The 27,814-nt window shown below is 38.6% G+C and overlaps 1 protein-coding gene across 1 annotated transcript; it reads left to right on the top strand.

Annotated features, from left to right (window-relative positions):
* Positions 1-405: 405 nt before the first annotated feature.
* Positions 406-27,760, top strand: EIF3M (eukaryotic translation initiation factor 3 subunit M). The gene is made up of 11 exons (XM_048852770.2): positions 406-541; positions 2,728-2,860; positions 6,277-6,415; positions 7,362-7,485; positions 8,086-8,180; positions 15,022-15,105; positions 18,040-18,139; positions 18,745-18,826; positions 25,984-26,127; positions 26,922-26,982; positions 27,464-27,760. The coding sequence occupies exons 1-11, from the start codon at positions 500-502 to the stop codon at positions 27,582-27,584; spliced, it is 1,125 nt and encodes a 374-aa protein (XP_048708727.1). The 5' UTR covers positions 406-499; the 3' UTR covers positions 27,585-27,760.
* Positions 27,761-27,814: the final 54 nt, after the last annotated feature.

Raw genomic sequence — 27,814 nt, 5'->3', positions numbered from 1 at the left:
CGGGGGGTAACAGGATGCTTTGGCTTCTGGGAAGGTTAGTCTGGTGGTGGGCTCTGAGTGAGATGCACACATGCCTGCTGCCACCTCCCCGTGCCCAAAGAGCATCAGGCCCCAAAGGCTGTGCAATGCACACAAAGCCCCTTGGGCTGTCTACATTCTCCTTCTGCCTTTGGAGCCGCTAAGGGTCAAGTCTTCCCGCTTATCTCCGCTGCCCCGCGCGCAAGAACGGTTGAGGGAAGCGGGGGCTCTCACGGGACTCCCGCAGCTGGCGCTTTACACAACAACCGCAGAGCCGGGGCGAGTCTCCGCGGGTACCTGGCCCTACACAGGGGGTCGGCGGCTGTCTGGCAGGCTGGCGTCCGCCAGTCCCCACGGGGGAGGGGCAGAGCGGCCAGTACCCCGGAAGCAGACTGTGCGCGGTCCCGGAAGTGACGCACCACCACCTTTCCGGTGAGGGTGGCGTGCTCTCTCCGGGCCAGGCAGGGGAGCCGTCGCGGCCATGAGCGTCCCGGCCTTTATCGATATTACCGAGGAGGATCAGGTTAGGGGACTGGGGAAGCCGCGCTGGGTGTCCGCGGTTTGGGCGGTGCAGCCGCCTCTCCTCCGCCTGGACCCGGCTCCCTCCTGGGGCCTCCCAGTGCCGGCTCCGGCCCGCACCGCGTGTCCGGCCGCTTCCCAGCGTCCCGGGGCGCCGCTTCCCTGACTCAAACCCACCGAGTGTCAAGCCGAGGGGCCCGGGGAGGGGGAGCTAGTAGCCGCCCGGCTGTCGGGTGGGGGCAGCGAGCCCGCGGCGCGCCCGGGCTGAGTGACCGGGCTCCCTGACGGTTAACGGCCGGGGGAGGGACGCTCGGGAAGCCACCAGAACCGCCCGCCCCTGTCGCTTGTGCTGCGCGCCCCCTCCCCCCCCCGATCCCGTGCGTGCCTTGGGGGCTGGGCTGCCTCAGGCCTGTCCCGGGACGGGGGCGGGGTTGGAAAGCGTCAACTGATCTTCCTGCCGGTGTCCCCGTAATCGGCTGGTCAGTTCCAGAGAGAGAGAAGGTGGGTGAGGTGATATCCCTTATCCAACCAGCTTCTGTGGGTGAGAAAGACAAGCCCCGAAGACGAGCTCTGTGTCGCTCTGAGAAAGCTTGTCCCTCTCGCCAACTGTAGTTGGTCCAATGAAAGATATTTCTGCACCCACCTTGTCCTTAATATCCTGGGACGAACGGGGCTACAATAACACTGCCCATGTGGTCAGTTTCAGTCCATCCTAGAATGGCCCTGATAGCTAGAAGCTGTAACTGATCCTCAGTGCATTGAGCGTGGGGTCTGGTGGATTTTTCATACAAAACCTTTCTAAAGTCAGAATTAATAATGTACCAGAGCTATATAACTCTTTATCCCAGATGATCCTACAGCACTTTGTCCATATCATTTCACCTGTTACTGAAATCTCTCTTAAGAGGAAACAAGGCGGTGTTTTAACAGTGCTCAGCAATATGAAACTCTTGAGGACACAAAGCATATATATAGTATTGAATGGAAAGTTCAGTTTTATATCATTTTGTTGATATTTAATCTACAAATATTATAGGGTGTTACATTCTTTGTTAAGGACTAAACAATATTTGCAAGATAAACCTAAAACATTTCCTGAGACTAGAAAACAAATAAGTGAAGCACTGATGAACATGTTACATACCATTTTCTTTAAATGAATACTGGACTATATTACCCTTGTGCCTGCTGGAGCTCTGTAGATTGTGGAAATAGGAAATTGCAAAAGTTCCATCAAAATGCTTGGGAGCTCCATGAGGCCCTTTAAAATAAACTTTGCTGAAAGTTAGAACACTAAATTTAATGCATTTCTTATCTTTTTGATTAGTTTAAATATTAATTATTTCATGTAATATTGTCTCTTAATCCCCTGCTCCCAAATCCCATGCCTCTAACATCTTTTATTTCTCCCTCCCTCCTTCATTCCTCCCCTCGAGTCCCACTTTGAGGAGAGAAAAAAAGAAAGTTAACTCAGATATCCGACATTACTTATTCTTTCAACCTTCTTGGTATTAAAATTGCCATCATGGTGTGCGCTGTCTCGTGTTTCTGAGCTTTTGCTCACTTTCTGAAGGCTTTTAAAAAAATATTTAAGTTCTGCAAAATAAACAAACATTGAAAATACTCTTAAACCACAGAGACTAGAAATTTGTGGCATGAACGTCTAGTAACAGGTCTTCAAACATTGAATCCAAAATCTCTTGTGGGGTTCTGAAATGTACTTTTCAGTTATTTCTTAAGTAATACCACGTTTATTTAATTTTGATCCTTGACATAAATTCTTTTGAAAACATTTTTATCTTTGTATTGCACTAGCACCTAAAGGTCACAATCGGATCAGGACCCTGTGGTGCTAGTCGCTGTACAAACATATGACTTCAAAGAGCTTATACTCTTGTCATTTAGTAAAGGTTTGGATTGTAAAGTTAAGGTATAGGCCTTGTCACCAGGGAGGAGGTATGTTCTCAGATTGTTAGCTACTTTGAGGTAAAATCCTAGAGAAGGCAAGGCATTTGTAGTTTTCACACAAGACTATGAGGGAACCAGCTAACTGTCTTGCTTTTTACTAGGATTTTACCTCAAGTTAGCTAATCTGAGTTAAAAGCACACCTTTTCATTCAAGTGAAGACCGCCAATAAGATGTTGCTAGTAGTATGTACATTTGTATTAGTTTCTTTATTTCTTTAAAAGGCTGCAGAACTTCGAGCTTATCTGAAATCTAAAGGAGCTGAGATCTCCGAAGAGAACTCTGAAGGTGGACTTCACAGTGACTTGGCTCAGATTATTGAAGTCTGTGATGTATGTCTAAAGGAGGATGATAAAGGTTTGTGTCTTTGAAAGTCTTGGTATGGATAGTCTTGATTAGCATATTCAGGAACTTTATGATGACTGAGCTTGTGAGTCACCTTAAGTTACATAGAGCACTTGCACGGCAGAGAGACCAATAGAGAGAGTACTCATAGGAAGGTCATTATGCATTAAGTAGGATTTTCAGAAGTGTTCAGTGTTGCGCCCATTTGAAATCAGTGGTAAAACGCCTGTTGAATTAAATGGGAACAGAGCTAGGCCAGTGCTGGGAGATTTTGAAAATCCCACCCTAAATTTTTAAAGGGACCAGCCCATACAAGAACATTAATTTTTGTCAGTAATAGAAGAATCCCAGCTGGGAACTTTGAAACTGCTATGTACTGAGGTTATTCACCTACAGTGAAAGTGATATGATACCATACTCACCCTGTCCTTGGCTGGTGTAAATTCACAAATAGACTTAGAGGCAATGTAAGGCAGTGTTTAGTCTCTGCGGCACATGGTGTAGTGGTCCGTGGGAGTTAAGCCATTCTTTGCCTCCTCTCTTTGAATCTGCATAATGCAGACACAAAAGAAGACAAAATAAATCATTTGCACAGACACCCTCTCAGATAACTGTTGGCAAGGTTTGGAAACCTGTTCCATGGCCTTCACTACATAAAGACTCATACATGAACAGACTGTATTCAGTAGAAGTGTCAACATTATTACAGTACAACAGGCTCTTGTTAACCCACAAAAGGGCAGAATTTCCCACAGTGGTGAAGAAATGTGTTTCCTTCAGTGTGGTAGTTCAAACAAGGCAAAATGTGTCTGTATTCAGTCCTGTCTCTTGATGACATGCAGTTCCTTTTGAAGAAATGGGAAATATAGTTTGGACCCTTATATAAATCCATGGTAAGCCCACATCTTGAATACTGCGTACAGATGTGGTCCCCTCATCTCAAAAAGGATATACTGGCATTAGAAAAGGTTCAGAAAAGGGCAGCTAAAATGATTAGTTTCAGAGTAGCAGCCGGGTTAGTTTGTATCCGCAAAAAGAAAAAGAGTACTTGTGGCACTTTAGAGACTAACAGATTTATTTGATGCATCCGATGAAGTGAACTGTAGCTCACGAAAGCTTATGCTCAAATAAATTTGTTAGTCTCTAAGGTGCCACAAATACTCCTTTTCTTAAAATGATTAGGGGTTTGGAATGGGTCCCATAAGAGGAGAGACTAAAGAGGCTAGAAACTTTTCAGCTTGGAAAAGAGGAGACTAAGGGGGGATATGATAGAGGTATATAAAATCATGAGTGGTGTGGAGAAAGTGAATAAGGAAAAGTTATTGTTCCGATAATATAAGAACGAGAGGCCACCAAATGAAATTAATGGGTAGCAGGTTTAAAACAAATGAACGGAAGTTCCTCTTCACTCAGCACAAGTCAGCCTGTAGAACTCCTTGCCTGAGGAGGTTGTGAAGGCTAGGACTATACCAGGGTTTAAAAGAGAACTGGATAAATTCATGGAGGTTAAGTCCATTAATGGCTATTAGCCAGGATGGGTAAGGAATGGTGTCCCTAGCTTCTGTTTGTCCGAGGGTGGAGATGGATGGCAGGAAAGAGATGCTGTTAGGTTCACTCCCTCTGGGACACCTGGCGTTGGCCACTGTCAGTAGACAGGATACTGTGCTGGATAGACCATTCTTATGTTCTTATGACTGTGTCTGAGATGGGTGATTAATCATGTACAAAACCAATTTCCATTTAAAAAATAAGTGGTGAAATAAGATTTGTTGCTGGTTAAGAGCAGGGAGAGCCATTCAAGTAAGTAGCAGCATAACTTTAAGAAGAATGAGGAAATTTGATGCAAGTAACTGTTAACGTTGAGGGTAAACTAAATCAGTTAACCCTGCCCTAGAAATGTAACGTTGTCTTCTGAGACCTTTCGACAGGATGCAGTACTAATTGCAATAAATGTTAAGTGTACTATGACTCTTACCTGAGTTTCTGTGCATCCTATATTCTAAAATATTCTTTGTATATGGCTATATCTTTTAGGTGTGACAAAATTGATAGCTGATATGCCTGTCTTATTTGAAAGGGTGAGGATTCATTTAGGGATGAATATTTATGAATATTGATCATTTAGCATCTTGCAGCAGACAAATGCACGTAAAATATATGGACAGACCCTATAATTCTATAGCCAGAATGACCATACTTTTTTAAACTGAAGTAGCCTTATTTGGAGAAGATTGTATTCATAATAGTCTGCCATGCTTGTCATGGGGAAGCTAATATTTTTTTTTACATTGCTTTTTGGGGTGTACAGTTAATCCCAGAAGATAAATATTGGGAACGCTCATCTCCATTTTGGCATTCTAGTAAGTCTGGTGAATTGGAATATTATAGTGATCTTTTTATTGGCCATCAGGGTATTTGAGATTAAAAATAGTTTGCGCAAGGACTGGGCGAACCAGGGGATTTACTACTCCGGTGTAGATAGTGATGGAAAGTTGTTGCAAACTCTTGGCTGCTCAGAAACCAAGGTGCTCTTGGGTCTGTGTTGTCATGAGCAGGTGTCCATAGCACAAACTGCAGCTATGGCTGCCGTTAATTGGCACCCTTGTTGGCAGTCTCAATGAGAATCATATTCTTTGTAGGTTCTTGTACAGCTCTTATCACTATTATTTGAGTGCCTTCCAGTTGTGCATTAAGCAATGTAATAAACATTTGTCACATGTAGTTAATTTTCCTCTTATCTTCTCCCGGGGGGAGGGGGGAGTGAAGGGGGGATTGTGTTTGCAGTGTAGTGTTTTGGTACGTTTTTAAAATATATATGGACATGTCACTGTATGTTTGTTAGAGCAGATAAGTCAAAGTGCACCTTGCACTTGCAGAGGAAATGAGCTTTATTGATGGTCCTTAGTTTCTGTGGGAGTTCGTTCTACGGTCTGGGACTGACTCCTGAAAAAGCTTTGTCTTTGGCAGATCAGCTTTACTCTTGTGATAAAGTACCATTGTGCCTGAGGTACAGAGTTGTTGATCATAGTCTCATTCTGAAATTTTAGGCAATCTTTTAGATGTGCTGAACCCAAGCCATTGAGTGTTTTGAAGATAGGGATGGAGATCTTTTAATTTACATTGGCTTCCCATAAAATATCGAGATTGATGTCATGGAGACCAAATTCTCTTTCCACCCTAGAAGTGGAAAATAAATAGGGTTGAGATACGCTGGCAGGGGATTGCAGGTTAAACTGAGCTGCTGTCACACACATTATATTTGTCCAGTTTAATAACTGATTTTGTAAAAAGCCTATGAGGCTGGAATTGCCCTTTTCCAGTATGTCATGGGGAGACAAAATAAGCATTAGTGGCAGGAGCATTTCTAGCATTGATGAAGTAATTGTTGCCTGTAGCGTTAAGTTGATGCATGTTTTGTTTATGTATAGATGTTGAAAGTGTAATGAACAGTGTAGTATCTCTGCTTCTTATCCTGGAACCTGACAAACAAGAAGCTTTAATTGAAAGCCTGTGTGAGAAGTTGGTAAAATTTCGGGAAGGCGAGCGTCCATCTCTGAGGCTGCAGCTGTAAGTATCCCTTAGGGATCAGGGGAACTAAAATATTTTATAAAATATCCTTCCTTTCAGGAGGAGGGATAGTTGTGTGTGTGTGTTTTGGTTTGTTTTTTGTTTTTAAGTACAGGCATAGGAATTGAAAACTGGCTTCTATTGAATCTTTGTACATGTGTGACCCTTGCATTTTTGTCACCTTTTTGCCTCTTTTCCCCCATTTGTGGGGATACCTACCTACCTCACTGGGATGTTCTGAGGCTAAATTTATTAATGTTTTTAGAGTGCTTTGAGATCTTCTGATGGAAGGTGCTATAAAACAGTAAGCCATTGTCATCTCTGTCCTAGCACTGAGATGATGGTGGTTAAAGCCCTGTGCTGATACAAAATTTATATCCGTGGCTATCCGCGGAGCTGCAGGGCTATAGCAACAACTAGCAAGAATAGCAGGCTCACCGGCAGCTGTCCCTGGTTACACCAGTATGCGCAAGCAACTCGCATATTCCTGGACTGCTGTGTGGAAGGGACTTTTGTCTGGTAGCATGCAAGCCGCTTGCACACACTAGTGCAACCAGGGACAGCTGCCAGTGAGCCTGGTGTCTGGCTCAATGGATGGGGCTGGGGACGGCCCAGCCGCACCAGAGCAGCTGCCTGGGCTGGGTGCTGGCTCCTACAAGTGGTGGCCCAACCTGCTGCTGCTTTTGCTGCTGCAGTTCTTGACCCAGTTGCTGGCCATGGCCGCGCTGGTCTCGCTCGTTGTTGCTAGAGCCCATCAGCTCCGCGGATATCTGCTTTATATCCGTGGATATAAATTTTGTATCCACACAGGGCTCTAATGGTGGTTAGACAGATTTACATTTTATATACTAGTACACATGTCAGTGGACACATTGGTGTCTGCACATATTCACCTCATTAATTGCCAAACCTGCTAGGGTTAATTGATTTGTTCTTTGTGGTTTAGGCTGAGCAATCTCTTCCACGGTATGGATAAGAATACTCCTGTGAGATATACAGTCTACTGCAGCCTTATTAAAGTGGCCTCAGCATGTGGTGCCATTCAGTACATTCCAACTGAACTAGATCAGGTAATTGATGTGGTGTCACTAGTTATTTTCTATATTAACTGTACGCAGGTAGTCAGAGGTAATACATAGTGGCTATCACTATTAAAAATTATCAAGCTCAATTGGAATAAAAACCAAATTTTTAACTGTGGTTTTTGAATTTTAAAAGTTTTTGTCCCTATAATCGAAGTCAAACTGCTCTTCATAGCAAACTAGAAAGTAAACATCTCTCCCTGATGTTAAACACATCAGATCTGTCTGAGCTTTGTTTGAATATGCAGGGTGTGTGAAAAGTGCTGTAACCAGCTTTGGGACACTAGTTTGATGTCCCTCACTATGGAGGCAGAGATCTGTAAGCCCACTCTCCTCCTTTAGGAAGAGGGTGTGAGGTACTGATTTCTGGCCCTCCAGTGGTGCACTTTCCTGATTTTTGGACTGCAGAGTGAATACCCAGAAGAGCCAGACAGGGATCTCTGGGAAAGATCCTTTCCGTCATTCTTTTTCCTCTTCAGGAGAGCCTGGGTCATGTTTAAGTGGGCAGTGTTTGTAGTTCTAACGTTAACAGTCAGATTACTCTTCAGAAAACGTTTGCAACACTTTTTTTAATTGTTTTCTATGAAGGTTCGAAAGTGGATTTCTGACTGGAATCTCAGCACAGAGAAAAAACATACTCTTCTGAGACTGCTGTATGATGCATTGGTGGACTGCAAGAAGAGGTATGTTGAGTTAAATAAGAGACTAGAGAATTTCAGTAGTTTTAAATTAGTATATAGTGTAAGATTTGGGGGGGAAATCGTTTTTCATTACACTATTCTTTACTGTAAATCTTTTAAATCTCATCGAATACATCTGGACGTACTTTTATTACATCTTAAACTAGTATTTAAGAGCTCTTTTAATTTTAAGTTAAACTGTTTTTTCTTAGAAGATACTAAAGTTAGTGGGTTGATTGAAAGCTATAAACTTACAAAAGTAAAACTTTTGCTTTCCTTCTCGAAATGATAGCATTATGCCAAGTTTATTGTTTAATTGAGCTTTGATGTTTTAAAATGTGTGTAGTGCCATCTCTATTGTTCAGTTGGTTGGGGGAGTGTCTATTAATCAAAGTTATCACAATCAGTCTGCTGTTATAAACATTACCTTCGAGACAAAGCTTTGCACTAGACATGGGAATTAATGTTAATATAATACCTGCTGAATTGTTTTAAAAAATCATTGGGGATCATAATAGGAGTCTGATCTAATGAACGGTTTCAGAGTAACAGCCGTGTTAGTCTGTATTCGCAAAAAGAAAAGGAGTGAGTTTGTGTGTGTATGGGGGTGGGGGGGGGTGAGAACCTGGATTTGTGCTGGAAATGGCCCACCTTGATTATCATGCACATTGTAGGGAGAGTGGTCACTTTGGATGAGCTATTACCAGCAGGATAGTGAGTTTGTGTGTGTGGTTTTTGGGAGGGGGGTGAGGGGGTGAGAGAACCTGGATTTGTGCAGGAAATGGCCCAACTTGATTATCATGCACATTGTGTAAAGAGTTGTCACTTTGGATGGGCTATCACCAGCAGGAGAGTGAATTTGTGTGTGGGGGGTGGAGGGTGGAGGGTGAGAAAACCTGGATTTGTGCTGGAAATGGCCCAACCTGATGATCACTTTAGATAAGCTATTACCAGCAGGACAGTGGGGTGGGAGGAGGTATTGTTTCATATTCTCTGTGTGTATATAAAGTCTGCTGCAGTTTCCACGGTATGCATCCGATGAAGAGAGCTGTAGCTCACGAAAGCTCATGCTCAAATAAATTGGTTAGTCTCTAAGGTGCCACAAGTACTCCTTTTCTTTTTGATCTAATGAAGTAGGCTGACCAAAATAATTTGACATTTTATGTAATTCTGTACAGTCTACCTGCAAATTAATTTGTGTTAATAAATTGACAGCAGCTCTTGTTTGTACACGTCAGAATAACTCTTTACATTTACTGATAAGAAAGGATAAACAAGAGACACAAACCTTGCCTTCACAAAAGTAAACTTTTTTTCATTCAGATTGAAATAAAGAATTGTTACACAACAGTTTCAGGATTTTTGGTATGTTTTTAACACTCATTTCCTTTATGTCGATGGACAGCCCTCTTTATCTTTGTGGACAAGCAGGCATCTTATTTTACTATGCTTATTATCACAGCCCCTGAGAATATTATGCACACACTTTCGGTATCCATCTCCTTCGCTTACTTAAAAAGGACTTGAGGTTATTAAAATATTTGTAATTAAAGGTTTGAGGTTTTGGTCAGTTTTTTGGGAGGACAGCGTGATTGTGATGGTTTTTGCTACATGCCCTGCTGCAAGAAGAGGGCAAAAAATATTGTATTTAAATGAATCTTTGAGAGGAATGATTTTCAATTTGTATAAACTGCTAGATTTCACATATGACAACCAGGGATCAACTACTCATGGGTTCCACTGGTCATGGATGTTGGGAAACTGCTATGTTGGCTGTCATTTGGGGGATCCTGCCCTAAATTGGGGTAAGGCTCCCAAGAGTGGCTAAGCTGGTATCAGGGATGATTTACAGTGATATTGTAGTGTAAAATTGCCTTCAATGTAGCCAAGGATCTGAGCCATAATCTTCATTCAACTTCTTATTCATTCAGCCATTTTCACTAGAATACTTTTTCCAGGATGATACTATATAACAGTTCTCAGGTGGCCAAAATAATACTTATACATTCTTTGAGAGGTTAACCAAAGACCTTGTATGTAATGAAGAGTCTATGCTTTATGTTTGGAAAGTACTGAGTTAATATACATTTCTACTCTGTAAAAACTGCTTATGCCAATGGAATTATAGAGCCCTATGTTTTTCTAAAGCAAAACGATAATTAGCTGACTGCAAACATTACAAATGTTATTAAAAATTAGCCAAGATATAAAGGATCATCCATTTAAGTCATCTAATTAAAAGAAAAGCTATTTGCAATCGAACTAGCTTGCTTTTCCATTATCATTTTCAAATTCCACCTGTAGATCTTTGAATTGAAGAGGAAGTTAACAAATTGGCTCCAATTGTCTTTTAAACAGTTAACTGTTTTCTAACTTGGCTAGTTATCAAATCTGTATATGAATTAATTTTCTTTAAATTGTCTTGGTTTTGGTAATGTATTCCACTTTACCACCAAAATCGTAAAAAATATCTGCACTATAGAGTTAAGCATTAAAATATCTTTCACAAACTCCTGCATGCATGGCACTACCATCTGGGTCAGTGCAGAGTTTGCAATCAATAGGGCAATTTTTCAGAGCACCTTATTCTTCTTAGGGGAAAGAAAATAAAGAGTGACCTTTGACCTAGATCATTCTCCTGGATCAATGGGCAGGCACTATCTGCAATACTCTGAGAAACTCAAAGCAGCATTCCAGCCTTAGCATTCAGGAATGTTGCTAGACCCAGCAGTATGAGAAGATAAATGGGAATGGAAAAATTAAGTGATAAAGTCATACTTCAATTACTTTGTCTGTTTTTAATCAAAGGAAATGGAGAAATAATTATTTAGGAGAATTGAAGTTTTTAACTTTCTGATGTCTCACCAGCTGTTGTAAGATGGATTGATATGTATAGCTAATGGATCTTCCATAGTGTATGACCATAGAGTGTACAGTTCCAGTAACTTCTGAAGGCTACTTTAAATATAGATGTTAAACATGTACACTTCTATCCCACAGTAATAAGTGAGACTCCTGCTACTTTCTGGTGGAAGTTTCCTATTTCTAGTGTTCAAGAATCATCGGGCGTCCTTGGAGTAAGAAAATAATATTAATTTTTCCACGGTGAACTGAGGAAAATTGGAAGATGGCAGGGGTTGCCTTATTGCTGAGATCTTTATTGGTAGCTGAATTTTGTTGGGGAGATGGTTTTTTCCCCCCTGCTCTTTGTGCCTCTTCCTGCAGAGATTCTCCAGTGGAGTTCTGTGCCTTAGCTGCTGCTGCACCTAGCGCTTACCCAGCTGTAGCAGAGTGAAACTGCTTGGCATAGCAGACTCTCCTCTCTTCCAGTCTGCTGGTGCTCCCAAGGAAGCACTCAGCACAGATCTTGCAAGATCATTAGTTGTATCCTCCCACTGAATTTTTAAAATGTAGAGTGACTTGTGATTTCCAAATCTTGTTTAAACCCCCCTATATACTCTGTTCCCCTTCTCACCTCTCTGTTATTCCTGGTTTCAGCCACTTCCTTCCCATTGACTTTTTGTCTAATTATGCATCTAGATTGGCCAGTGCAGCTGAAAGTATTTGCCTGGGTCATCTTTCCAGAAGAATATCAAAAATACAAGTGTGCACAACACAGGAGATGTACAGCATTGTAGAGAGCTTTTGTAAAATGTTGACATGTATGTTGCCACGTTCAGCACCCAAATTTATATCCACGGTCCAAAATTGAACTGAATTAAATAGGGCAGAAATGTCTGCTGTACTTTGGGAACGTAAAAGATTGGAGGGGAGGGAGTTTAATTTCTTGAAATTCTTAATTTTACATTTTCTGGAAGTACAAGTGAAAAATCTTTTGTTTTCTAAAAAGTGAGCGGCAAATATTTTCTCTAAAATGAGCTAAATGCCCTATAGCAAGGATAAGAGCAAGGCTCTATTGTTCCACAGCAAGCTTGTCCTAAATTCTGCAGCAGATCAGATCAATTCAAAATAGAGGTTTATGTTAAATATGAAAATATTACAACCAGAACAGTATTCTTTGTGAGTTTTAATTTTAGTTTAGTTTCTAATTTTTTCACTTTCAAAGTGCTGCAGAATTGAAAATAATTTATCGGTGGAAATCTTGGCAGGTGGGTGGAAAATGGCGCTTTTGGCAGCTGGGAAGTTGTAGGAGGCAGTTTGAGATAAGCACACTAGCTGGATGTATCTACTAAAATGATCAGCAATTAAATAGTTAACATTGTTGCCATTTGAGGCCTTGTTTTTGTTGCTAAAATAGATGCATGTATAGGGCTGACCTCAGCAAGTTTGCCTGATGTTAAAACTAAAGTATCTAGTCTTCAGTGTGTAACTTGGGCTCTCTCAGGTGCTTTAGTAAAAACGTATGTTTTTTTAGCAGTGAAGGCAAGGCCTAAATTTTCATAACTAGGTTTTATAGATAGCAGCTTTCTGAGATGCGTGGGGCAGTTCATGCCTCTCAGCCATTATTTCAGGTTGTCTACACACAGTAAACCTCATCTTAAATTGATTCATTGTGTCTTCACTAGGTGTTTGTTTATGCTGGTTCACTGCGTTGATGTACCTTTGCCAGTGCAAAAATCTCTAATGTAGGCACTGCCTTGGGGCTAGTCTACATGCAAACAGGTAGTATGTTGGCCATAACAATTTAAACCACTTGTCTTCCAAAGTGACAATTTTCAATGCATGAAAATGCCTAGATAAGCTTTTAATTTATACCTTTTGTTAATTTGGTGCAAGTTTGTATGTAGACTAGCCCTTATGCAGACAGCACTTCATCAGTTGATTTTCCAAAGGTGAGCCACCTGTATTCACAACCAAAAAGGGCTAGAATCTTAATTTAAAAAAAAAAAAAAAAAAAGTAAGCTTTGATCATGGAATAAAATTCTGCAGCAATAGCAGTTCTGTGGCAAATTCCGCTGGGTACACAACACCTTGGGCAAAAGAGGTGTGTTCTCCCATTTCATCCATCTCCAGATTGAATCAGCTATCTCTTGCTTCTCATCATGCCAGAATTCTGTGGGAGCTTGAAGCCTCTTCTTATAGAGGATCTAATAAGTGGCAGCTCTGCAAGGTGTCTTCTTGAATATTATTTTCCTTAATAATAACATAACGCAAAAAAGAGGAGTGCTATAAAAATACAAAAACACTTCTCACCTGAGCCCCCTGTGGGCTAGGCATATGTGGATGGTATCACAACACTGCCCGGGGTGATTACAATTCATCACTCAGTTTCTGCCCTTTCTGACTTGTTCAGAGTTCATGGTTAAAGGTAACTAGTTATATGCTGACTATACTGCTAAACCTTGCAATCTGAGGCTTTCCATTAATAAAAATCTGCAGATATTCTAATGTGTTCTTAAATGAAACAAGTAGATTTATCACAGAAGGAAATCCACAGTGCCTGGAATTGCTCTAAAGGAAATGTTCAGATTTTCATGTTACAAAAATACTCTGAGACTCTGAAGGTTAGAATAATCAGTTTGAGCTTCTTACTAACAGGCAAAATAGAGCAGATTGATAAGGGATCCCCAGTGTTATGTGTAGAGGGAAGGAAGGGAGAATGAATCTTTTTCATGAATGTATTAGACACTTTTCAGAAAAGTGCAAGAATTAGTATCCTCCTTACTGAGATTTGGTTCCAAATGTAGATTAGCCCCTTCAAAGCAAGTAGTAAGATAGTTTCAGGAGAGAGTTGTTAGTGATTTCATGGGTAGAAATCACAAAATTGGTTAAATTCTGTTATTGGTAATGTCCTCCAGGTCTCAGTGACTCATTCAGAAGGTTTGCGTCATTAAAGAAAAGGTCAAACCTTCTGTCCATGTGGAAAACCGCTTCTCTTATTTTATAGTGTAGTTATACCTTCTGAAAGGTGACTATAGAAATGGTATTATATCCATCTATGCTGAAGCTTTCATGAAACCTCCAGCAGTTGGTGGCTTCGCTACAGCTAGCAGTGGTGAAATCACTAGCATATACATCAATCACTGGTGTGTTTACTACTCCATCATCTAATTAGGAACTGGTCTGCACTAGCATTTCCATTTTTTGATATTGCTGGTAGGATGTTGTTTAAAAAAAAACAACAAAAAAAACCCCACCAAAACCTTCAGTGTAGACAAGACCACAGCTTTTCATCTCAAGTTTTATTCAGTTTACTAGTAAAGATTTTTTCTAAAGGTAAGCCTGGCAAACCAAAGCTGAGTTCTATCTGACTTCCACATCATGACCAATAATAAAAATTCTGCAATTGGAACTTAATTGTGTGAATGTGAGTGAGAGAACAATCTGGCTCACCCTCAGCTTTATTTGCTTTGCTAGATTTACAGGAGCCAAAAAGTAGTAAAAACTTAATTTTGACACTAAAGTCAGTAGATGTCATTCTGAATGCTCACAGAACAGATCTGTTAAGTAAGAAGGTGCTGCTTTTACATAGTCACTTTTCTGACCATAAATGCTCTTTAAATATGCCATCTTGCATTTTGAAGTAAACTGTGCAGTACTACTTATTCTGCAGTGATTAGATCCAGATGTGTGTAAAAAGAGTGTTCTAGTGAATCACGTGAAGCGGTTCCCAGCTAGGAAAGCTTTCCATAACTAGCAGGTAATTTATCAGTTTAAGAGAATGAAATGAAGGGTGAAGATAAACATTTTGTAAAACCACAATTGAATGAATACATTTAGCTAATTTGTCCTCTTCACTGCAATTAATATTGATCACATCCTTTCAAATACAATTTCAGGTGAACTATAACTTCATAATGGCGTTATTTAAATATTTGAGTAGCTTGTAATTATTTTTCAGCATTCCAGAGGTAACACTTTTTTCTCTCCCCTCCCCCCATAGTGACGCTGCAGCCAAAATAATGGTGGAACTGTTGGGAAGTTACACAGAGGATAATGCTTCCCAGGCTAGAGTTGATGCTCACAGGTAATATGAAACTCTTGGATTTCCTTGAAGGTCACTTGTAATGCAGTATTTGTATGGTTATGTGCTTAGTGCCCCAAATAATGAGAGCATTGAAAAGTCAGTTGCACAACTGACTTTTAAATGCCAAAGCTTTGTTAAACCCCACAGAGCATGTTCAGCTGATTCCTTTGCGAGTCTTCCTACCTTTCAATATTCTATTGGTCTCAAACCGCACGGGATTGCGCTGGCTTGTTGCTGGAGGGTTAGAGGTCAGGAAGTACTTGTCGGCAGCAGAGGGAACAGCATGTTTTTGTGAAGGATGAAATACTCTTTTAAAATTATCTACTTCTTATAAAAGGCCATTTTTCTGAGCTTTCACCACTCCCCAGAGGGTATGCTGGGAGGTCTCATGGAGTGCAAGACACCATTCCATGGCTTTGGATAACACAGAAAGAAGGTTATAAAGGTTATATTCAAAATATTGTGAAAAGTGTCATCCTTGCTATTGAGTTCATTCAGTGTAGTGTCTTATTGTTATGGGATACTCTTAAGAAGTACCTGCTGGTCACCTTCATTGCTCTCGCTGAGTAAATTACCATACATTGATTCTTATGCAATAAATTGAGGAAGTTAATTTTTTGTAGTGGATGCTGTAGTTCAATTTTGTTCATAAATCGATTTAATCCTAACATCTTCTGGAGATTGTGAGCAAATAGGGTCATACCATGCCCATTTTTCTGTGAGTACCCATAGATTTAAACATTTTGGTCACACATACATCAAAGCTAACAAAAACTTTTGATATATGTGATAACCTCATTACATTTGGGGAATGTAGCATTCCCTCAGATCTACTCAGTAAAGTTATTTAAATTCAGAATATTAACAGGAGCAGCTACATGGATCACCACACTATGGATCACTAGAAAATCCTTCACCTAGAATGTGATTAAAGGAGATGTGTAGCTAATCACAGCTCACAATCCTGAAACCAATTTGAGATGCAGAGGACATAGCTCTCCAGGATCTCAGTCCAGTGCCTTAAACATAAGCAATCCTCTTTTCTCTTGCAGCTATCTGTTTCATTCTGTGCACAGGATGCTGTAGAACAAACAGCATGTGATCGTGTAATTAAAGACTTATTGTAGCACATGTGAGAGGGCTGAATTCTTGCAACAATTCTAACTCTTGAGTGCTTGACTTTTCAACTTTAATGTTTTTCAAAAGTAGCATTTTTATGTAATTTCCCCCACTCTTAAAAAGCAAACTTTTAAAAAAGAAGTACGTCATCTGTTATCTTATTTGTAAAATGGGTGAATGTTGTCTGACTGCCTCCTAAATTAGAGATGAGAGGCCTTGCTCAGCAATGATGGTTGCAAAGTGCATAGAATTAATAACTACCAGTGGGAGAACCAGAACTAACTCATGGTCTCCTCCTGGTTTCCAGCCCAACCCATCTTGGTCTCTTCCTTCCAAAATGCTCAATGCGGGGGTTAGGAGCATGCTCAGTTTAGTTAGCATGTTTGGAGATTTTAGCACTAACAAGCTCTACTGAGCATGTGCAAATTGTGATTTTTTTTTCAGAGTCTTAAGTCTGCCAGATCTGTGTTAGTTTTCACAGGAAGAGTAGAAATGCACCTCTCTGACCATAAGATTCTCCCCTGCCATGTTTCAAGTTCTTGTTCCGAAGAATGGAAATATAGAGTTTCAGCAAAACAGCTGGGTTGGGGGGATAACGTTGTCAAAACTATCTGTTTTTCTTAATCTTGTTCTCTAAAATGGCTGAACTGTTTTCACTGAAATAGGGGGGCAGGGGAGGGATTCAGTCTGAGGAAGAGACCTGGCATGGGAATTTTCAGCCAATATGATTAAAGTTTGGCAAAATTAGAGCATCTGAAAATAAGTTTTCATAATAGAGAGTGTTAGGCAATCTTAACTATAGTCATTGATACCGGATCTGCTTATATTACTGAATTAACATTTGTATACTTACTAGCACCAAATACCCATATCTATGTACAAAAAACATACCCTAAAGACCAAACTATCATATCAAATACTTGTTTCTGCTTGTGTATTATAGTCTCGTGGCCAAGTACTTTTGTTCTTACCTGTTAGCAGTGTTGAGAAGAGAGGGGTAGCCTTGAGGTTAAGGCATTCAGATCTAGGATGCCTCCCTTCTCTATCTGTAAAGTGAGATAATCCTAACACTTCTTTGCTTCCACTTGTTTTATTTGTCTTGTTTTTTCAAACTCTGAGCTTTTCCAGGCGTGGACTGTCTTTTACAGTAAATGAAAAGTGCCTGATGCAATGGGATCACAATCTCGGTTGGGACTTCTAAGCCCTAGTGTAATGCTAATATTATCCTAAAACTTGGTTGGTTACTTGTAAATATAATTACTAAACATGCAGTTCAACAAAAAGTGTGTTTTCAGGAGTTATAGAAACTTTATAGGACTGTTTAAAGTTTTTAGCTGCAACTAATAAATTATGGATCTTAATATGTTTAAGCTTCTTGATGTTTGTTCTGCTTTGTGTCACATGTCTGAGTCTAATCCATCTTCACAAAGTGACTTGGTTCTATGAAGCTTATAGGTGATATTAAAGATAATTTACCCATATATAATAATTTAAGTTACGTAAGGGAATAAAAACCAAGTCCATAGCTAAAGCACAGGATAGGAAGATTTGATCTGGTTCCTTTTTTATGCTCTGACATAGATTTTCTTTATGATGTTGGACAAATCACTGTGACTTTGTTTTCCCCTTCTTTAAAATGGGGTTAAAAATACTTCCATATTCACAATGGTGATGCGAGCCTATTGTTTTTGAATAATTTAGTAAGCATTTTGAGATTCACTAGAAAGCACTGTGGAAGCGCACAATAAATATTCTAATTTAATTGGCAGTGCATTTATTTATTGTAGCCCATGTGTACTTTCCTTCCCTAATTAGATGTATTGTCCGAGCACTGAAGGACCCAAATACCTTTCTCTTTGACCATCTTCTTGCCTTAAAACCAGTGAAATTTTTGGAAGGAGAACTTATCCATGATGTAAGTAACTTTGTTTTTCAGAAAAGTTGTTTTGACATCTTCTGAGTGGGTTTTTTTTTCTTTGTTGATTTAATCTGTTTTGAAGTTGACTTACTTCAGCTGCATCCTATGCAGGAACAACAACCATTGGACTGCAAGAGATGCTTGAGCAAGGGGTTAATTAAAAAATGTGTTTGTGATTTGTTTTCTTAGACTAATTGTAAGAAAAGGGTACAAATCTAATTTAAGATGATGAATATGATCTTCACAGATAATCACTAAAGCAAGTGCACTTTGGGTAAGGAAATCTTGTCACTAAGATCCAAATTTTGCCATCAGATACATAGGTAGGCTTTGGGAAAACAAGCTCAAGACAAATTGTCCATTTTGAAGTTAGTGGGAGTGGTCATTATCTAGAGGCAGATGTTGGCCCTAAATGGTTAACTTCATTCTTTTTTTTTTCTGATGCCATTTGCATTTTGTAAGTACATTCAGAGAGATTCATTAAACTGCACCTGACCTTTTCATGTGCCTTCAGGGCAAATGCTGAGGTACCTGTTCCGTTTGAGTGTAATGACATTTAGTTAAACTGTTTTTATATTTGAGGTTTTCCTTCTTTTCTTTAGCTTTTGACCATTTTTGTAAGTGCTAAATTAGCATCCTATGTCAAGTTTTATCAGAACAACAAAGACTTCATTGACTCACTTGGTAAGTTTTAAATTATTACATTTCTGACTTTCTAGTACTCTTTCTATGGCTTTGGATGTGGACCTGTCAACGGCCTTCCCTGCTCAGTTGGTTCAAAGCTTAATCTTTTTTTAATTTTATTTTAAAAGTTGCCTGGCATCCCCTATTATGCTCAGTGCCTGTGCATTGACAACTGATGTGGAATTATAAATTGTGGCACGCTTCCATGTCCTGCCTATGCCCTACATTACAGCTTACTGGTTTATGTGTATAGAGAGTACAATGATGTCCGCAAAGAGGCAGATGACTACTGAACCTAACAGGTACTAGGTTTTAATTATAGATATTTAGAAACTTTTTCTCAGTCACTTGGAGGTACATTTAATTGTGGCTTTTTCTTAGCTCGAATGAGTTAATATTACCTGTCTCCTTTCCTTATCCAGGTTTAAAGTTTGGGGCCTTTGCCACAAGTTCTTTATTCATTGAGGTTAAGACCTCTTAGCTAGCCATCCATCTTTGGACAAGACTACAGTTTGTCTTGAGCTCGTACATTCCTTTCTCTAACAGCAAATACTGTGTTTGTCAACTTCATGTATGAGCAATCCCATGTCAGACATCTTAATATGTTTTCCTGGTACTTGCTTTAATACATTTTTGTATATAGAAAGACAAGTGCCCGTAGATTTCTTTTATCTCTTATTCAGGTACTGTGTTTCATAGGTAGTGGTAATTGTAAGGGAGTCGTTAAAAAACCTGTTGGTAACACTTCAATGTTGTACAAGAATTTGAAATTTGTGACATTCTAAACCAGGAGTAATCAATAGGCAGGCTGTGCCCCAAATCCAGACCACCAGATGCTTTTGAATGGACCCCGAAATCTTTTTATTTACTTATTATTATCATTTTTGATTTTTTATTTTCTTTGGAGTCTGGACCTTGACTATACCTTGACCAAGAAATTTGGACCTTGACAAAAAATAATTGACTACCTCTGCTCTAAACATTTGTTTACATACGATAGTGCTAAGCTGAATCAAAGCAAACTAAAATTTATGAAGTATCACTGTAATAATTAAATACCTGAATAGGGGGTCAGAAATTTGACTTGTTCCTGAGCATAAATAACGAATTGCCTGGTGGCTTTCAGAGGAGGAAAACTTATATTAGTTTTTTGATGGTCAAGTAGAGTCTTAGTATGATTTAAATGGATAGTTATCTCAATAATGACTATGAAGCTTCAAAGCAGTGTCATTTTTTCATATTCAGCTCAGGAACAGATGTTTTCAAGCAAACCAGTTGGTCTTGAGAATATAAATGGTTATGGAGAGAGCCAGATACATAAAAGGTTGTTTTTAAATTTGACATTTAACTCCACTTAATTTTTTTTATCGGTTTCAGAGTAGCAGCCGTGTTAGTCTGTATTCGCAAAAAGAACAGGAGTACTAGTGGCACCTTAGAGACTAACCAATTTATTTGAGCATGAGCTTTCATGAGCTATAGCTCACTTCATCAGATCCACGCATCAAAGCATACACTGGGTTCCACTCCCTTATAGTAGAAGATACATTGGGCTGAAATATTAGGATTCCAGTTTCTTACATGAGAATAAGCATATTATATAAATGAGTACAAATGTAGGCAGGCACCCAAACAAATTAAAATGAAACAAATTTTAAAATCATAAACCAAATAGATTTTTTCACCACACAACTAATCTGTGGTACTCACTGCCACAAGAATGTGTCAAGTATTAGACATTTATCCACAAGAACATCTACAGTTTTAATAATAAATTCAAAGGGAAATGTAATCCCCATGTTACGGGACATAAAACAGCTACCTGGGGTTAGGAATAAGCTACTTCATGGGCGTGTTGTTGCATAATTGTTGATTTTTTTTTTGGAGGGTTTACACCTTCTTCTGAAGCAGTTCATGCTGGTCATTGATGGAGATATGGTGCCAGATGAGATGCATCAATAACCTAATTGAGTATAGTAATTCCTGTGTTCCATTTTTTAATGCATTGTGGCTTGTGGTTGGGTAATAAAGGGCTGACAGCTTCTGTTAAGAACGCATTTTAAAAATGGGTTAAAGAGCACAAAGAATTATTGCAAAAAGAAAAGGAGGACTTGTGGCACCTTAGAGACTAACCAATTTATTTGAGCATAAGCTTTCGTGAGCTAAGGTGCCACAAGTCCTCCTTTTCTTTTTGCGAATACAGACTAACACGGCTGTTACTCTGAAAAGAATTATTGAGTAGAGCTAACTCTTCTCTCGCTGCACTCTTCTGAATAGTTATACATTTACAAAATAATCCCACAGTTTTTACTGCATTACATTAGTGCACATGTAACTTCTCCCAATAACCTGGCAATGTCAGTTACACAATAATTACAATGAATAACAGCGGGGGGGCAGGGGAGAAGGTTACTGTGACACGTTACACATTTTATATTGTGGTAGTTGGACAATTAACTTGTCATAAGTTGTATGTCATAAGACTGAATGAGAGAGAGTTCTCTTACAGGCATCAGAAATTGAGCTTTAAAAGGATACATTTGTCCAGAAATCCAAAACAGTTAGGATAACAAACTATAAATTCACATTTGAGGTGCTGGAGTGAAGCCCTCATCTTGGCAAGACACCCCTGGAATGTGGTGCTTTTTGGGAACATGGGATACCGTAAGAAAATTCACCAGCTTATGCTGAACAGTGCTTTAGATGCATAATTTCAAAAAATGCATTAACTTTTAAATAATTTGATACAAAAGCATTTTTTCATATGCAGAACCAAAATTGTTTAGATTTAAATTTTAAATCACTGAGCACATCTTTTGTGTTTTCTCCAGTAAAACAATGCAAAACTTTTTATAAGACTTGATCTACTGTGACATTTAGGGTATCATCCAGACCAGTAGGGGATCCTCTGACCTCCTGCCTTATAACTATGGTTGCCTTAGTACCATGCTGTTATGGCTCAGAGCCTTGGTACCAGGGCTCAGTCTATAAGCATAAAGGTTTCATCCTGGCTTCTGAAGAGTGCTCTGTGTACAGAATTTTTAAAAATGCATTAATTTTTAAATAATTTGATACCAAAGCATTTTTTCATATACACATCTGAAATTGTTTAGATTTTTCAATCACTGAGCAGATCTTGTGTGTTCTGTATTTATGAACCCTGCAACACTTTTGATTCAGATAATAGTACAGCTTTGGTCTGTCCTAAAGTTTGGCCTGTATAACTGTTTTGATTAGGGAAGGTGATTTTTTTTTAACCAAAATAGTTATATCAGTAAAAGTCCTAATGCGGACACAATGTTACCTGAAAGATGCATTATATACCGCTTCAGTTATAGCTATATCAGCTGGTATAAAGTACCTTTATAGTGGTAGAGCTGCGGCCACTTTAGGGAAGTGTACTGCTTTAACTATACTGGTATAGCAACTTTCTAGAGTAAACAAGCCTTAAGAGCGCATGTAGGGTTCGAAGTGACAGTGAGTTAGGGCTCAATGTTTCAGTCAGAGTTGGCCTCTCATCTTGTTTAAATCCAAGATGGCAAGTAATTTAGTAGGCGTATTCCAGAATAAGGGTGCCTTTTCTGATTCAGTTTAACAGGAACAAGGCATTCTTATTCCAAAATAAGTGTCACACAAGGAGTTATATTCAGAAATAGCCATAAGAGTTTGAATTCACACAACACCTTACTCCAAATTAACTTTCAAGAGTAGACAGTCTCTTAGTCCCCATTTTCTAGATTCAGAGCTCACCAAGCTTTGGTGTGATTGACCCTTGTTCAGCTGACAAGATTCTGGTTTGTTGTGCAGGTCAGAATTAGGGAGTATTAACAAAACTGTGCGAGGAACCTTATATCGTATCTACCCACACCATACCTGGAAGAATCTATTGGTCCTGTACTTCCATGAGCACTTCATTATTCATAGCTCAAAAAAGAGGATTCCTCTGCCTTTACTTCTAAACTTCTATTGCTTAAATGATTTAACTTTACCACCTAGCAGTATAACAAGGGTGAAGTACAATAATATATAGAGATGCAAATGTTTGTGCATTGCTGATGCATTCGGCTTTGGCAAACCACATTCTGTCCCAGTTAATTTGTTTCATCACATGAAGCCATGCAATGGAATGTTAATGTCAGCACCCTCTTTATTTACACACTGTGGAAAAAAAGGAGTAGTAATTAACACTTTGACACTCCCCCATTGATGTGTAATTGACTGTTTCAAAGGAGCACTGGTTCATAAGCTATTGCATGCAGTAAAATTACGTTTTCTATATTGCAGCTTTTTAGGACAGGGGTCAGTGACAATGCAGAAATTGCTCAATGATGCAGATTTTTTTATTACTACATTAAGGTTTTGACATATTGGTAATGAATAAATGTTTCCATAAAAAATATTTTTTTTATAACTTTGATTTTGAAATGACACTTAAATGAAGACAGTACTGGTATTCAAGAAAAATGTTATAGTTTTGTAAAACAAAACATAGTTTAGTGCAACGTAACATGGGCATCGTTTGGTTTAATGGATTGTAGTATGTCTGAGAATAATTTTACTGAAAACTGTAAGGCACTGGTACTTTGTATTAAAATATAAAAGTATGACTAGAACCATCAATATGCACTTCCATTTTATGGACAAGAGAGAGCCTGCTGTTTGATGGCCACACTTTGTGTATTGTAGATAGAGTAAAGCACAGCTACTATTTGCATGAGTGTATTTGAAACATCAGAAAAGCATACAAATGACTATCGAGCTGTCTTAATGCAAAAGAGACCGTTTGTAATACATTAAACTATTTTCATATATTTGAACCTCCATAAATAAGTTGCTTGTCTGTTCCTAGAAATAATTGCTGAAAATGCACTTTTGCTGATTTTTGAAATATACAATAAATGCTTTGCATCTGTTGTGTGTTATGGTCACCCACCAATATGGTCAGTACTATTCTTGCTTCCTTTCCTATATATAGGTTTAATCAGTAAATACCTTAAATATGAAAATGTAGATATTTTCAGTATATTTAACATATGCTAATTCTTGTAAAACTTACAGTTTTCTAACTGAACATTATTTTTAAATGGTAAAAAGGTAATCTGTGTCCAATTTTAAGAGCTTTCTCACTTCCTGGTGTTTGTTTGAACTGTCAGAAAATTATGTAAGGAATCTCTTCATGTCTTGGCCAGGACTCTACACACACATAAAAGTAGTTTTGAATTACAATGCTAGCAACATTTTCTGGTCACATTTAATCTAAACCTTTTAAAAATCGTTCCGGGGATAGAAAAGATACAGAAATCTCTCAGGAAGATTTGGCTATAGTTTTATAAATAGCTTCATTTTAAACTTATTTTCCTGAATTTTTTTTAATTAGCTGTTTCCTCTTGATAGGCATGATGCTTTGTAACTATAAATATTAGTGTGAATAACAGAGTAAAATGAATTATAAGTAGTAAGTTTTGGCATCTAATAGAGTACTTGCTTCCGTTTTACTCTTGTTTTGGATTCAGTACGAATTAAAAATGAAATTAGTCTGTAAAAGCTGTTCAATAAAGGCTCCTACAGGTGGCATCAGTTTGTTACAATTTGTTGTTTTATTAATGCTGACAACTTAGGCCAATAGTAGCATTATCTTGTGTCAACTGAATCGCCCTAACATGTCCACGTCTAATCTGGTGTTATCAACAACCTTTCTTGCACCAAAAAGTTAATCAGCATCTCATTTGCATTTGTTAATTAGGGTTAATGTGCACTAATTGATTTTTTTGATGGTTGTAGATTTCCATTACATCCAGTTAGCTATAGTTGCTGGTGGCTCTCATTCATTCATTTGAGTTATGATGATCACATTTTTGTTGAATCTGTGCCAGATAGGGAGCCTGCATCATAATTATTGCTAATTAACACAACATGATGTCCTGTAATAATGTGCTTCCCTGATCTTTTATTGGCATACAGATGTTATAAATTTCAAACTTAAATATTTACTGAGCAGTGTGAATATCTATATTACACTGGATTAAAGTGACTAAAGTTAATTTTAATTAAACTTTATGCAGATTCTAGAATTTAGCTCCAAAAACTTGATTGGCTGAATCAGAATATCCAGATAAGGTGTGACAGTTGGGGAAGGGCCATATATAAGCCTTGCTTGAGGAAGGAGGTTCTTAAGGCTTGGTCTGGGATTCATGAGATCCTGGTTCAGTTCCCTGCTCTGCCAGACTTTGTGTGAAGGACCTTAGAAAGTCATGTAATCTCTGTGCCTGTGTCCCCATCCATAAGATGAGCACAGTAGCATTTTCCTACATCACAGGAGTGTTGTAAAAATAATACACTGACGACTGACGCCTCCTGTGCTATGGTGGTGAGGGCTATATAAGTACCAATATAGGTATGTTTCCATTTCCTTTACTATCTTTTCATTTCTGCATGTCTGGGAATATATTGCCACTAGATGTCCTGTGTTGTTGTTGTTTGAAGTTTGAGAGGAGTCCCCTGTTAAGGCTAATATACTTTCTCAACAGGATATATTTCTCTTTTAAAATAAATAAATAAATAAAAATCTGAAGTTGCCTTCAAGGAGCCACCTTCCGTTTTAGTCTTAGCCACAGGGTATGTGTATCCTGGAAGAGGACCAAGGGGGATGAGAGTTCAGGATATTGTAGCAGTGGGAGGGGGCTTGGGCACCATTAGGGTCATTTGGGCATCCCTGTTCCACTGCGTTTCTCTTCTGTCTGGTGATGTACTTTGAACTAATTTTGTCTACCCCCCATCCTCTGACATTCTGCCCCCGTATTGGGAAACACTGCTGTAACTGATTTGGAATATCTAAATTCTGTTACATTTCAAGGAGATGTGAGCTGACTGTACACTAGTTGATCAAGACCCAAGATTTTGCTGTTTTTCTGCATTTTTCTGCACTTTCAGTGCCAATAACTGGGTCCAGAAGAACCTAAGAGCAAATTGGGTGTCTTTGTAAAGCACAAGGTAGATGCAGGAATGTTGATAAAGCCAGATAGGGAACATTTACTCAAATGATGTAAAGTGAATTTGAAATTATTCTGAGGCATATGCAGTAGAAAGAACGTGGAAAATAGTTTAACTTGTTTATCAAATTATAATTCATACCCATAAACTATTAACGCTCTGTTGTGCAGGCTTGTTGCATGAGCAGAATATGGCAAAAATGAGATTACTTACTTTTATGGGAATGGCAGTGGAAAACAAAGAAATCTCATTTGACACAATGCAGCAGGAACTTCAGATTGGAGCAGATGATGTAGAAGCATTTGTCATTGATGGTAAGAAGAGTTAGCGTGCTTATATTTTACACATTTTTTTCATGGGGACTATTTGTTTTTATTCCTAAACTAATTCCTTGTTTTGAGGATTTTTAGAACAGATGTGATTTGGGTCTTACATGAGTGGCAGTTGTTTAACACACAGAAGCTGGATAAATACACCATTCTTATAATACAGATACTTAGTTATCTTTAAGAGAACATTACATGCAGTTTGCCAAATTCCGTACACCACTCTATGGAATATTATAACTTAAGCAATGAAAAGGTACTGCTTGTTTTAATGTAGACTTGTCTGTCAAGCCACATGTGGTTTAAGCGCTCCCCCACCCCCCTATTTGTATTTCTAAATTTATGTAAAAATTCATGTATGAAACATCATATTTAAAGACTTAGCCAACTGTTGACTTTTGAGAAGTGTTTTCTTTTCAGTGACAGGAATTGTATTTCAAATAATCCTTTATAGAACTAATAAATTGTTTGCAGGTTTAATTTGTCATCTGTTTTTGCTTGCTGTCATTAAAACAGGATGTGTTTGTAGGGGAGAACAGTTCATAAAAACTGTACAGGATATTGCTTTAATAGATTGGCACCAAACCATAGGAATTCATGGATGACCTTGTTACGTCACTTTGCTTTTCTGCCTACCAGGTTGTTGTTTCGCTGTTGGCTGTAACATCCAGCAAGTTATTACTTGTATATATTTACATGAATTTGAGTTTAAAGATGCTTATACTATTTTATGTCCTTGCTGTCTCTTGAAAGTATCACTCAAATCGTTTTACTGTTTTCAGCTGTAAAGACAAAGATGGTGAACTGCAAAATTGATCAGACACAGAGAAAAGTAGTTGTCAGGTAAGACTTAATTCTTTGCCGCATTTTGTAGAACAATTTAGTGTGTTCTAATTATTTCATTTAATATAGCTGTTTAATATTTTAACTAGAAGCAAGGTATTGTTCCTATCAGTTGCCTGTAGTTAAATAGTTGCTATTTATCATAATTTTATTAAAGCTCAGATTGAATGTGATTAGCTTATTTAATAAGAGAGTCCTATTTTCCAGCACATTTCATTTAATGACCTAACAGTGGCAAGAATACTAATGACTTTTTTGCAGCTTTAAATACTTGGGGAAGGCTACGGCGTGGGTGTGGTGAAGCCTTTTATACAGAGACTAAAAATAGATGTTTCCATATTCAATTTGGAATTGGAGGATTAGATATACCTTATTTCTAGCTAGAAATGTACAGAAGTAAAACAGATGTATTCTAGAAGAGCATTGCATAGCAAAAATGCTGTATCTTAATCCCTTTTTCAATTTTGTTTTACTTCTATAGTAACAGCACACATCGGACTTTTGGAAAGCAGCAGTGGCAACAATTGTATGACACACTTAACTCCTGGAAACAAAATTTGAATCAAGTGAAAAACAGTCTCCTCAGTCTTTCTGATACCTGAATGTTGCGTTGTTTTTGTTTGCCTCAGAGCAGATTCCAAAACCATAGTAAAAACATTCAAAACTTCATTTTGACAACTTCGAAGTTTTTTTGTCTCCAAAATATGTGTAATTGGTTTTAAGAAATTAAAGACTCAACTATGAGCTACAAAAGCAATAAAAGTAAAATGGGAAAACACCTTGAGTTTATTAATGCATTTTTAACAATAATGAACAATGACCATATTGGCTA

This window comes from Caretta caretta, chromosome 6 (assembly GCF_965140235.1).
Source record: "Caretta caretta isolate rCarCar2 chromosome 6, rCarCar1.hap1, whole genome shotgun sequence".
In the NCBI taxonomy this organism is placed as follows: domain Eukaryota; kingdom Metazoa; phylum Chordata; order Testudines; family Cheloniidae; genus Caretta; species Caretta caretta.
This window is presented reverse-complemented; position numbering and strand designations above follow the sequence as displayed.

Bases quoted from the DNA above. Each gene is read 5' to 3' on its own strand.
- EIF3M (XM_048852770.2), top strand. From the start codon at position 500: ATGAGCGTCCCGGCCTTTATCGATATTACCGAGGAGGATCAG. The intron at 2,861-6,276 runs GTTTGTGTCTTT...GTTTATGTATAG, and splicing joins TCTAAAGGAGGATGATAAAG to ATGTTGAAAGTGTAATGAAC. The intron at 15,106-18,039 runs GTAATATGAAAC...TTCCCTAATTAG, and splicing joins GCTAGAGTTGATGCTCACAG to ATGTATTGTCCGAGCACTGA.